Genomic DNA, 12,462 nt, shown 5'->3' with positions numbered 1-12,462 from the left:
GGCCACCACTTTCTTTTGGTTAGTTACTGCCGTTGCGTATGCCGTTTTTCTCGGGCCTTGTGGTGTTGTGGAGTAAATGCTAGTGTCGGTGTAGTAAGTCTCAGGATCGTTCCTTCTCTGGAGGAGTTTTCGTGCTCGCGCTTGCCGGCGCTTTCGGTTGTATAGCGGATGCATGTTCCCGGGGATCAGTTCCACGATGATGCGAGCCCGTAGGTGCATCGGTACGATGACGGTGTCGTCTCCGCAGTATTGGGGGGTGAGCGGATATCTCAGTCTTTGCAGTAGTTTTCTGCCCTGGTGTGTGGTGTTGAGTCACTCTCTTTGTGCGATTAGCGTTGCGGCTGCCAGTTCTTCATATGTGTTATTTATGCCGATCGACATGAGCCTGTCTGTGCTCTTGCAATTCGGAAGTTGGAGTGCAGCTTTGTATGCACTGTATATACCATCACGTAGCACATGTAGTAACATGTCAGGCAAACATTCAAGCTAACATCTCCAGCATATCATTAAAGCTTTTATCTCTCTCTCTCTATGCAAAACTTTAGCCAGGAATTTCTCTGCCAACTTTAAAATAACAAGCTGGCTCTAGATTCATTATCGTATCTATCACCTTTAACTAAGGTCCACCCGACACCAACGCCATAAAGGCACTAACGCCTAGTTTACACGCACTGATGATGATGATGATATCCCTAATATATGGCTCGCACCCACCCTGGGAGATGGGCCAAGAATGGGGCATCTGAACGTTTCCATAATATTTCAAGAAACTGCAATTAATGTGCAATTTAGTAACAAAAACAGACAGACTGATATTTTCCTAAATAGAACAATTATAACAGTATTACGGGGAGAATCTATAAATCTATAAATAATGGATATATTTACAAGGCAACGCGCACAACGCTGGAGCAATGGTAGGGCTAGCGCGTGCACACCAGATAGCCACACCGTCATCGTCGTCATCGTCCAAGCACCGACCACAGGATCGCCACCCGTGGCATCATTATCTTGATTGATGCTATGATTGAACACTCAAATATTACTAAGAGAGTTGTAAAAGTAGGAATTCAAAATGCTATTGGTTTTGTTGACTGAATGAAACCACAAACGGGCGCGCTGATCTGCTGAAGTCTCCTTTTTGGCCAAGGACTAACCTGAATGGAATTGTCTCACTGAAACAGATGATCAAACTGTGAGATAACATTATTGTGTGTAAATTGCTGTTGCCCATTTTGTTGCTTATTGCTGTTTTATTTTCACTTGTATTGACACGTATAGATAGTATTCATGTGATGTCACGCAGACATATCTCACCGCGCTGGTACCCTAAGATGGCGACTACGATGACGTAAGTACAACGTATTATCACGCGCAAGCTGTTTTGTTTTTTCACGGCGATGGTTTTTCACTGGTTTATTATTGTTATCGCTCTGACGTTCAACGCAAGACGCGCTTTTTGTTGCTGTTTCACCGGTTTATCATTGTTATCGCTCTGACGTTCGACCAAAGACGCGCTTTTTGCTGCTGTCATGCTGTCATGTTCCTTGCTTACGCCCCTTCTCGACCTGCTGGTACCCCAATATGGCGTCCGCGATGACGTCCGTGCAACCTATATTATCTTTCACCGATGGCCGCTATCCACCGGCTAACAAATGTTAAACGTTATCGCTCGGCGCAGGACGTGCCTGCATTGGAAGCTTCTCGAACGTTATCGATGCTTCTATCCGTCGTCTGTGGTCACCGACGCTCATGTAATCTGATTGTGTGAGCGACGCGAATTGTCTAGAACTTTCTGGAAGACACGCAGGCACCAGGGATTAATCTGGAAGCTTCGATGACTCCGGAATAAAAGCCGACGCGTTTCGCCGCTGATCAGATTTTCGACGATCGCCGACGGTGTTCGCCGCTATCGTTGTGCTTTGAGTGTAGCTAGCGTTTGCGGGCACAGGTTCGCCGAATAAACAACCAGTATCGCCATGCACAGTTTTACGACTGTTTTCTTCGCTGTCACTACTACGCGACTGTATGGTCGACCCTGGCTCGGACCTTGAGTCCGCAGTATGTAATAAATAAATAATTCTATTTCATTTTACAAACTACTTTTTCATCTTGGCCAATACCTCGTAGTGGGTTGCGCCAATCACTGTAGGGCAAACCAACCAGCCAATCTGGGCTCGCGCGAGCCACATTCAGTGGCGCGCTGATGGGATCGTCACCGCTTCCGTTGCAGTCGCTGGCCCGTCTTCGCACCGCAGCGATGAGCACGGGGGAGACCACTCCAGCGGTGGACCAGCCCTGCGCCAGCCATGGCGAGCCACCGTTGCACGTGAGGGCCACGACAAGGGCGCCGCCGACAGCACTGGCGGCGTTCCAGGAACACGTGCAAGTGCTGAGGCAACACCTGGTGGGCGCCGAGCAGACGCTGGACACCGCCGATCCCGAGGACGTGCAGCTGCTCAAGAAGGCGTTGATACAAGTGAGTGCGAATCCGTCGGAATCCGAACGGCATTGCAGGTTACTGCTACGAACGGTGGGGAATTGCTGGTACGCGAAGGCTTTCTCAGACATAGTTGGCAACGCTACGATGACTAGAGAGACTTTTCGCGCTGTTCGCGTTCGCATACGGCGTTATGGAGTCAGGCAGGCAAGGAAGATTTAGCTACTCGTTGGTTGTGTCGTCGATGCGTGCGGCTGAGACACTGCCTGGGAACAAATAATGTGCGCGCGTAGCGCGGCACAAGTACCAACATGGGCGCAGGCACAACGCCGAGAGGTGATCTTTATTAGCTGTACTGCATAGGGTAGTGCCTTATGACATCACATGCACTCAAAGAACCACCACTGAAGTCACGCTACAGAAAAAACATTTTTAAACCGGAAATATTCCCCTACACTGTAACATCGACTTTGTAGCATACTTTTATGTGTGGAAAATGTGACGTTCTTAAGCCGCGTACACACTAAATGAAAAAAAAATGGAGGGCGCTTCAACTTCCCCTTTAAGATTTGAACGCCATAGCGTTATCGGGCCCCGTTCGGATCGCATTTTTCTTTGAGTAGTAGGCTTCACTGCAACACAGCACGTGGGAAAGCCTGCTTACAAACCAAGCTTACACCGATCCCCTTAAGGCTGGCTTCACTTTTAAACAGAAATACATTGCTGGGAAGACGTTTTTCCAGGGACAATATAAGTCGTCCTACATTAAAAAGTGAAGGCCCTAGGACCTTTTTCTTATTTTAATAATTGTTTGCTATTGCCCCGACGCGCGCGCTAGTCCAAAACGCATTAGGCAGGCTAAGTCCCAATTTGACCTGCGGCGCTGGGCATCGAGGCACCCTAACCTGCCGAGCATGCGAGCACCATCTGGATGTGATTTTCGCAAGTTGCCTAGCCGAGCACGCCGCTGTTGGTATGGTAGAAATGCTCGAAAAGGGGTTTGTGTTTGAGTTTCCTTGTAACAGAATTATGTTTTCTCGTACATTCAAATTACAATCCGACGCTGCCATGTCTGTAGCTTGTGGTTAAGCCGTACTTTGCCATTTTTCTGACGGATTTCACTGTGAGAAATTGAATTTTTGTTCACTGACACCTTGTGCCACGCGGAGGGTCTGCGCGGTCGGGGTGGTTCGGGATGATTTTCTCCGCCACGGACGCCAACACCGAGGCCGATGCCGGATTTTCTGCGACACGGGGCCCTTAACCCTATCGCGTTATAATCAGAGAGGCTCCCTAGTTATAATGCGCGTCGCGCGCCGCCGGCGATAAAACGCAGCTGCGGCAGTCACGTGACAGCATAGACTCCTCCCCTTCTCGATCTCTCCTTTAGCTCCCGTCCGGGAACTAACGCGAGCAGACGATAGTGCGAAACGAGTCTCCGGCTGACACCGGACGCGAATACCAATCAAGCGGTCAGGCGGGTCCGCATAAAACCAGTTTTGCACGCACGTCACGGAAACGGCCGCTTTCATTGGTCTCCTCCATCCGCGCCACGCGGCAAACCGCAAAAAATCAATCCAGGACCAATCTAAGAAAAGCCTGTTTCGCGGCTGCTTGCGCGGCGTGCGTCTTGCCGCTAGTGTATATGCGTCTTTACATATAAGCCGTCGGAGATGTGAATTTCTTTAGCACCGATCGAGTGGGAGGTACACGTTTGTGCGACCAACGACACACAGCGCATCGCTTATGTTCTTGACCAAACCATAGTACGACACATACTTAAAGCACAAAGATGCAGACATTATTCCTGATTTGATGTAACGTCACGTCTAAAGGATGCAGTCACAGTGCTGTAGAAAGCAGTTGCTACCCCGTGGATGACGTGTCCCCTTGTTCTAAAGGTTGGCTTCACTGACATTCCTCGTTCTACCACTGTTAATGAATACATGAAGTAGTTATTACGTGTGGAAGACGTCATAGGTGAAAAGAACGGCACCATGAAACGCGCGGAGTGACATTTCTATAGCCGAACTACTTGCGTAGTTTCTGTAGCGTGGCACTTGCCAGCTGCGGGTGAAACGGCGTACACTATTGACCGATTCCTCGGGAAGCACGGATTAGCCTTTTCTAGTCCAATTTCTGTACTATAGTCGTAATGAAACCCTGGAGGGCAGGCGCTTTTTCAAGTTGGGGCACCGCTAACGAGCGAAAACAGCGTACGTGATACACACGGGGCTGAAAGTACACAACAGGACACAGAGGTCCAAGTCTTGCTAATTTACAAGGAGCATGAGACATGGAGAGAAAAGAAACGCAGCATGTGATACTGTATGTTTTAGGTTTATAATTATTTTAGAAGTTATCCACTTTCATCAAAGTGTTGTTTCTTTGTCCCCAATGACTCAGTATTTATGTCCTTCGTATTCAGTAAAGGTCCCCCTGACAGCTTTGAAACTCCACACGACTTCTTCCTGTGCTAACACTTAATTATTACCGAATAAGAAATTACCATCAGCCTAAGTTATGCAAAACAACGGCCTCTCTCAGCGATCTCTAATTAAGGCTGTTTGCGTAAACTAAGTTCATATTATGCGTGCAAATATTGTGAAAATACTGAATCTCATGCCACACTCCACCAGGCATCCCTTGTATTGGCATGAAGACCAGCGGCTAAGTAATGTATCATACAAATCCCTGCCACTACCCGTTTCGTCACGGGATTAACAGTGGTATGCAAACGAAGCCTAAGCCTGGAACTATAGTTTCGACACAGGAACTTCTCTTTCTCCTGACAAAACAAAGTCTAACTAGCTCAGCTTTCTGTCGTTCCGAAAAGGAAAGGTCCCCTTCTCGAAACGTTGCCTCCATGCTCAGGATTCTCATTTACGCCCGCTGTCGTCCACTTAAGCTGTCTGCCTTCTGTCAAGCCCTCTTGTTCCGATGCCCTCAAGAGCTTCATAAGCGGATGTCACTAAACACAAATGCCGTACCTGCTGGAAGCAGAGAGAACGGCAGCATTCCTGGCTCTCTTGCGTTGTGTCGATGTCGCTTCGCTTCGCTCGCGTTTCGGAGCAAATGAAACGCTTGACCCCTCGGGGCAACCCGTTGACGTCCTCGCAGGTGAGCAAGATGATCTCGCAGATGGAGTCCGTCGCGAATACGCTCGGGCAGAGGCGGCGCAACTTGAGGAACGAGCTGCGCACCTTGGAAGACGAGAACTCTCAGCTCAAGAAGGCGCTGTTCCGCGAGCGCAGCAAGGCACTCAACAAGAATGCGAACGATTCGCCGCTGCGTGAACAGCGGAAAATATCGCCTCCACCGTCCTTTTACCGGGGTGACAGCAGCGTCGACTACGACTCGCTGCGTCAGTTCCTGTTCGCCCCGGCGATTCTCAGGTAATGCCAAGTTTAATAGAAAATGCATGATGCCACACACCCGAACGCTCGCAAACCATGCGACCATGGTTTTTAAAGTAAAATGGGCAGCGGGTGGTCACAAGAAAGCAGAATATTTTCTCAAGCCAGCTCGTCGTTCAAGTCGAATGTGAACGAGTGGAACGACTAGGACAGGAACGCAAAGGGGCACGGTGTACGCCAGGACGCACGCAACGAAATCACAAGGATTGATGCAACGAGAAATGAGAAGCATAACAGTAACAGAGGAAAGCAGTAGCATTTATGTATATTTTTTTCAATTCACAGCACTTCCGCTAGCGTGAAGATAGAACCTAGCGAAGCTCCGACTATGGTGGGTCTGCTATAGTGAATTTACACATATCATTATTCACTATATTGAGCGTCTTCGGCATGTTCGTCAAAGAGCAAGGACACTGGCGTTTTGTAGTCTCGCGGCGCGAGGGCCAAGTAATGCGTTTGCTGCGCCAAGTCCGCCCCATCGTCATAGACTAGCGTATGAGCTACAGCGTTCATTGCCGCGGCACACTACACCGCATCGTCAAGATCCTGACGTCAGAATCCTGGAAGATGTGATTAAACGAGCGTCCGTCCCATAGCGAGTTCAAAGGGCAACTGCTGATAACAGCGCTAGCGCAATCTCTGCGTCACGAGACAAAGGGCGCAACAATTGGTGGAACGTGCCGCCGCTGAGTATCGCGACACTTGTGGAAGAGGCATCGGTGGTGGCGAGGGGTATAACAACGGGCCTACCATCACCAGTTTTGACACCTGTGCTAAGGCACAGCTGGGGGTAAACTGCCGCGCAAATGGAGCGAAACCACCACGCACATGGAGCCGAAATTGTTGATCTACTTCCGCTGTGTTGCCGGACGCGATCACCTTGAACCTCGCTTATAACAGCTTCACTGTAAAATGACATTTGTTATTGTGAGGTTTAGAAAAAGAAAATAAAATATTTACCCCTGCCTGCACTGTAAAATGACAGTTTCACCTGAAGGGCGAAGCAGTGACACCGACAGCAAAGGTTCAGCGTTGCGCTGGGACTCCACGGGCAGTGTTCAAACGGTACGCGGGTAGTAGTAGTAGTAGTAGTAGTAGTAGTAGTAGTAGTAGTAGTAGTAGTAGTAGTAGTAGTAGTAGTAGTAGTAGAGGTTGCAAGAGAAAAGATGCATGTTTCTGCAGCCCTTATAGGGAGCACGGCTCAGCATCTGAGGGACGGGGAAAGGGCGACAGAAAGTAGGAAAAGTGGAAGAAGGGGAGGGAGAGGGTAGTCATCGTCTCGGGCAGGGTGTCTTACAGCCTGTCAGCCAGCATCGAATCGGCAAAGTAGCAGAGTACGACCTTGAATACCCTGCTGGAACTGCGGGCTGGGAAGAGCAGGTCCGTGCTGGAGGCTGAAGGCAGGCCCATGCGGCGTAGTTGAGTCACCGCATGGGCCTGCGTTCAGCACGCGGGTGGGACATGCTGGCGTGACGCAGCACGCAAGGCAACCGCTGCTCGGTAGAGGAAACAGCGCCCTGGCAACAACTAGGCGTCTCACAACGTTGGCGCGGTGAGGAGCGTCGCCAGTGGCGTCGCAGGCGCCGCACAACGATAGCTCATGAAATGAGGGTGACTACATGGAAACCGTCAGCGATAGTGATCGCCCAGTAAGACATTAGACAACGTCATGCTGACGTTTACTGCCCATTCTGCTCTGATCAGTGTATACACACAGCAGCTTAGAAGGAACGATATAGTGTGCTGAAACGGGCGTGCGCATAACGCGCATGCCAGCAGTGGCAGGCAGAACGCCGACCTGGCTTTGCCACTGAGGCGATCGAGCGACACTCTGATGAAACATCGGCTTCGCTTCGTCATTGCTGCAGCCCGACGCACTCCGCGTCTGTAGAGGCACTCTAAACAACCGCGGGTGAGACGCGCATCCGCAGTCACGTGGGACAGCATGACAACAGCGGGGGCGACACCAGTGAGGTTATTGTCCCTCGAACGTGCGTGTAATTGCTATCGCAAGCACAACGGTGCAGATGATTTTATTCTAGGCAAGAAATTGAGTCGGTATAGGTCATTATTGAGTTGGGCAGGACAGAACTGGAAGGCGGGAGGGGGGGGGGGGGGCGTTTTGTAAGAGTCCACCAAGTGGACTGTCCATTGCGGCAGCTGCTGGTTGGCTGTAGCTGCACGAGCGAGGAGAATACTGGCTGAGGGCACCTGTCTCCTCCTCACTCGCACTGCTGCAGCCAATCAGCAGTGACCGAATTCGACAGTCCACTAGGTGGACTCTTACAGAATAGTCCCCCTGATGTCGGCGCAACGTCTTGTGTTTGTCGATTCCCACCGTGTGCCCATAAAATTTCCCATTATAGTATATTTCCACGTACCACCTGCCAGCTGTCTACTGAGTTTGCGATCTCTTGGCACTTATCATCAGAGGGAACTATAATGCTTTCGCGCTCCCACACGTAAGCAGTATTAAGTGTCCGCCGAATTTTATGCTCCTCTCATACAATATCACTCATCCGTTCTACAGTATAAATTGCCCGTTCAACACGCACCTTCCTTCGCGTAACCTTAATTTCTTCCCCGAGGAGAAAGAAAAGTGACTTTATTTGCACCCGTCAAATATATGACGGGTTAGAGGCTTCAGCATGAACCCACACTCATCCTCATGCACGCATGAACCCACACAACCGTTGGCCGGGATCCCTTGGGACACGGCGGCGCTCAGGGCGAGACCGATGACTTGAGCATTTTCTTCTTCGTTGGAATCTCGCGCGATAATTAACTCAGTTGTTATTTCAAACTATGCGTCGTTTTCCACATGTCAGTGTCAATTTGCTCACAAATCCCATGATACGCCCCTTGATTTCTGGCTTTGCGTTGAGAGCAGCAAGTTTCGACGCGGACCAGCTTACAATAGAGAAAAAAAGGTTCCACTACATGGGGCTCCACTACATGGGGCTCCACTACATGGCGCTTCGTCCTTTTCTGCATTTAACTCTGCCTTGCAACATTGGATAGATAGGGTATTCAACTGGTTCTTAGTACATTTTATTCACGAAGTCAACCTTTTCGTATAAGTTTGACACCCCTTCTTGTATTTATGCTGTAACTTGTATTGTGCCTAAAGGCACAATGCAACTTACAACATAAATACCTACCGCGTCAAAAAAAATTATTCGCAACCTTACACATTGCAGGAGCGAAGGGTGATTTTGCTGCCGCGTATAACGTGATAAGGTGTCAGTTTCGTGTTCGCTGTTGCTGAGGGGAGGTGGCTTATGGCGTTGTAAGGTAGACTAGCGACCACCGGCTTAGAACAACGATAAGAAATACGATTTCTTCCTTAACCTGGCGCTTTGTCACATTTACGCAGTCGCCTTCATCCATTTAGCAAATTTCTTTGAAAACATCTTCGAGAGCGCTGCTATCGCGAAATCAAGTAGTTCAGGAACTTTTTGACCAGCTTGACTGGTTACTTCCGGCTAATTGGTCAATTAAAGATAACGAAAAATTACGCCAGTATGTTAACACCGTTGGTCCCATCCTCGTATCTCATAGCCTTTTCTTTAATAGTTTGGCCCATGTTCGCTGGGGCAGTCTGTAGAACACGGCATTGGTGCATTGAAAATGTGATGACGATGATGACGATTTTTATTGGCTTACCCTTTGAGACGGGGCGGTTTCAAATACTCATCTAGTCTGCTTGCTGTAATCTGATTTTACTGTGTCTTTTGCAGTCTAGCATTCTTGCCTATCTCTCCTTAATCGCTGACGGTTGAACATTACAGGCACAAGTAGCTCTATAAGGCAACAGTATAACTTACCTGCGGGCAGAAGAAAAAGAAGGTCCAGCTACCGCAGGAATAAAGCCAAGCGACGTCGCTTTACTTCCAAGGCAAGCGTGGATTGCTCATGCCATTTCTGAAACTTAGATGTTCCTTCCTACTAAGGCTTAGATGTTCTCTCTGCTTAAGATACTAGGGCCACGACACATCGACATATAGATTTTCTTTTACGCCCTCCAGGTTCCCACCAGCGGACGAAAACGAGTCAATGGTAGACTTCCTGTTTGATGGCCCTGATAGCAGCGCCTCAACGTCCAAGGTCAGCAGCGCCTCAACGTCCAAGGTCAGCAGCTGTCTTCGGCGCCAGTCCAGGACCTTCTGGAAAGGCCAAGCGAGGGCGCGGAGGTTCGCCGACAGGACGGAGTGCCGGCAACGTAACGGGTAAGGCAGGACAGTCTATTTAAAGGGACACTTAAGGCACATATTAGGCCAAGCTACCTTGATATAATAATGCTTGGCAACGTCTAAAGCATCAATATTATCTCGAACAGAGCTTTACTGATCGAGAAATTCAGGTAAATGCAGGACACGATTTCAAGACTCTCACGGGACAGTCAAGTAATAGCCCGAAGACGAAGGCCCTCCTTATTTTAATTTTGTCACGAGTACTCCACCACTCCCAATGTTAGATGTTAGATTGCATTATACGACGGAAGAAAATGCTACTTGTCTAGCACTACTCTATTTTTTTAAAAGATTTATTGACGCTACTCTTGACAACGACGTGTGCGGTCGAAAGGTTTCGTTTTCGCTCTACTCGGCGCTGCCCACGCTTTCTTGTTTCTGTAGTTATTGCGTAGTGCGGATCTGGTTTTGCTGGCCCGCGATACACACACATACTGCAAGTAGCTGAGAATGCGGTCCATGTGATGTCGCGGGATGGCCGAACATTCCACGCTTGATCAAGTGCAGCTGCAGCGGCGATTCCAACGCTCTGCATTGGGTGGGTTTCTCCATGGTCGCGTGTTTGCGTTTTCCGCAAAAAAACTGTAACGCTGTCCGTGGGGCGCCCTTTTACTCGCCGATGGCAGTAACGGGCGGTGATGGCATATGCAACGTCACCACTCCCCCGCTCAGGGGCGGGCGATTTGAAGTGCGCTAAAGATATGCGGACCCTTTAAACGTGATGTTTTTTTAAACTAAGTCTTTTCTTTGCACTAACCAAGCGCCGTGAGGTTTCTGGAATGGTATTTGATCAGTTCACGTCGACTTCATGTTTGCCTTTAGTGTCCATTTAAACGGCGTGTTCGCTCCTAAATAAAATATGCTGTCGCCCTTACAACGGCTACTGCTAACATTTCTCAGTAACACATCACACGGCACCTGCTCTGTCTCCAATCACACACTTAAGAACACACACGCACACACGTACACGGCATATATATATATATATATATATATATATATATATATATATTATTTGAAACTGTTTTGTTGGTCCGGTATGCACGTAGTTCGGAAAGGAGCTAGCTTACGAAAAAGGCTGCTGCTGCTGATATATATATATATATATATATATATATATATATATAGGGCTGTCAGTAACTGTCACAATTATTTTCCAGTGTGCCACGTGTAGACTCTATAGGAAGAAATGCGGGGTAGTCAGTTTTAAGCGTCTAATAACCCTTATCACCACTCATGCATGACTTAATGAATCTGCCTGCACATTTCTCAGTGTGAAAATAATTATAACGATACCGATTGATTGATTGATTGATTGATTGTGTTATTTTCGGACGGGTGCAGGCGGGAAGCGTTCAGGCAGCGTCAAGCGAGGTCGCGGTAGCGCAGGGGCGCGGGCCAAGCCCATACCTTTCTTGCGTACCGTGACCGGAGTCGAGAGGGGTGGCGCTAGCTCGAGTTCGGCGCCCGTATCCGCATTGAATGACGCCATGCTCCTGGGAGGCTCAGCGCCCGCCATGACGCCCATCGCGCTGACGCCACCGCCCCTGCCTACCTTGGAACAAAACGAGATCGACGACTTGGCCCAGAGGCTCCGCAACCGCAACAACAAGTTCGCGGGCAAGAAAGAAGAGACGTTCACCATCATAGAATGGAACGCTTCTATCGACTGAGCAGCCAGGCGTTGAAGGAAATATTGAAAACTATTAAAATTCACGATTGGAAAGAGACACCGGTGCTAAGTACAGGGTATCCTTGGAATACAATATACCATACATGGAACACAAAGGACACCAAAGTGAGAAGAATCGGGAAATCCTATAGGCACAATTTTTTAAATTAGCTTCCATATGAAGCTGCTGACAGTGAGGCAAGGGAAAGCTGACAAGGCAAGCTTTTTTTATTTAAATGGAGTAATTATGAATGAGAGTTAACTTGCGATAAACTTTACAATATTCTTCATAAAGGAAAAGGCCCATGGAAGTGGAAGAAAAGAACTTGCACCAATGGGAGTCGAACCCGGAACCTTCGTACGACGTTTGGGATCATCTACCTGTTGACATGCGTCGTAGGTCGCTAACTACGCCCACTTGGTTGACTATTTGTGGACGTATACCGAGGGTCTGACCTCTCGCGGTCATGGCGGCCATGAAATAATACTATTTCAACTGCATGCATCACGCAGTGCATTCAACTTTGGAGCAGGCAACGAGCCATTAAAATCGTCGTAGTACGTACTTTGGGAGAAAGAAGATTCTTACGATTGAGAAGGTTGAGAAATAGATACTTTTTGGGGGCCGCGATCCCCTATAGTGGGTAGGAGCCAGATACTTGATAGCAAACAACAAACGTT

The 12,462-nt window shown here is 48.7% G+C and overlaps 1 protein-coding gene across 1 annotated transcript; it reads left to right on the top strand.

The window, feature by feature from the left end:
- The first annotated feature begins 2,207 nt into the window (after positions 1–2,207).
- Positions 2,208–12,024, top strand: LOC119464957 (uncharacterized). The gene is made up of 4 exons (XM_049655849.1): positions 2,208–2,479; positions 5,561–5,835; positions 9,885–10,085; positions 11,454–12,024. Exons 1-4 carry the CDS (start codon positions 2,261–2,263, stop codon positions 11,491–11,493), a joined length of 735 nt encoding a protein of 244 aa, XP_049511806.1. The 5' UTR covers positions 2,208–2,260; the 3' UTR covers positions 11,494–12,024.
- The last annotated feature ends 438 nt before the right edge of the window (positions 12,025–12,462 follow it).

The sequence above is a fragment of the Dermacentor silvarum genome, chromosome 9, assembly GCF_013339745.2.
Source record: "Dermacentor silvarum isolate Dsil-2018 chromosome 9, BIME_Dsil_1.4, whole genome shotgun sequence".
NCBI lineage: Eukaryota > Metazoa > Arthropoda > Arachnida > Ixodida > Ixodidae > Dermacentor > Dermacentor silvarum.
Note: the sequence above shows the minus strand (reverse complement) of the source record. Positions and strands in the feature narration are given on the sequence as shown.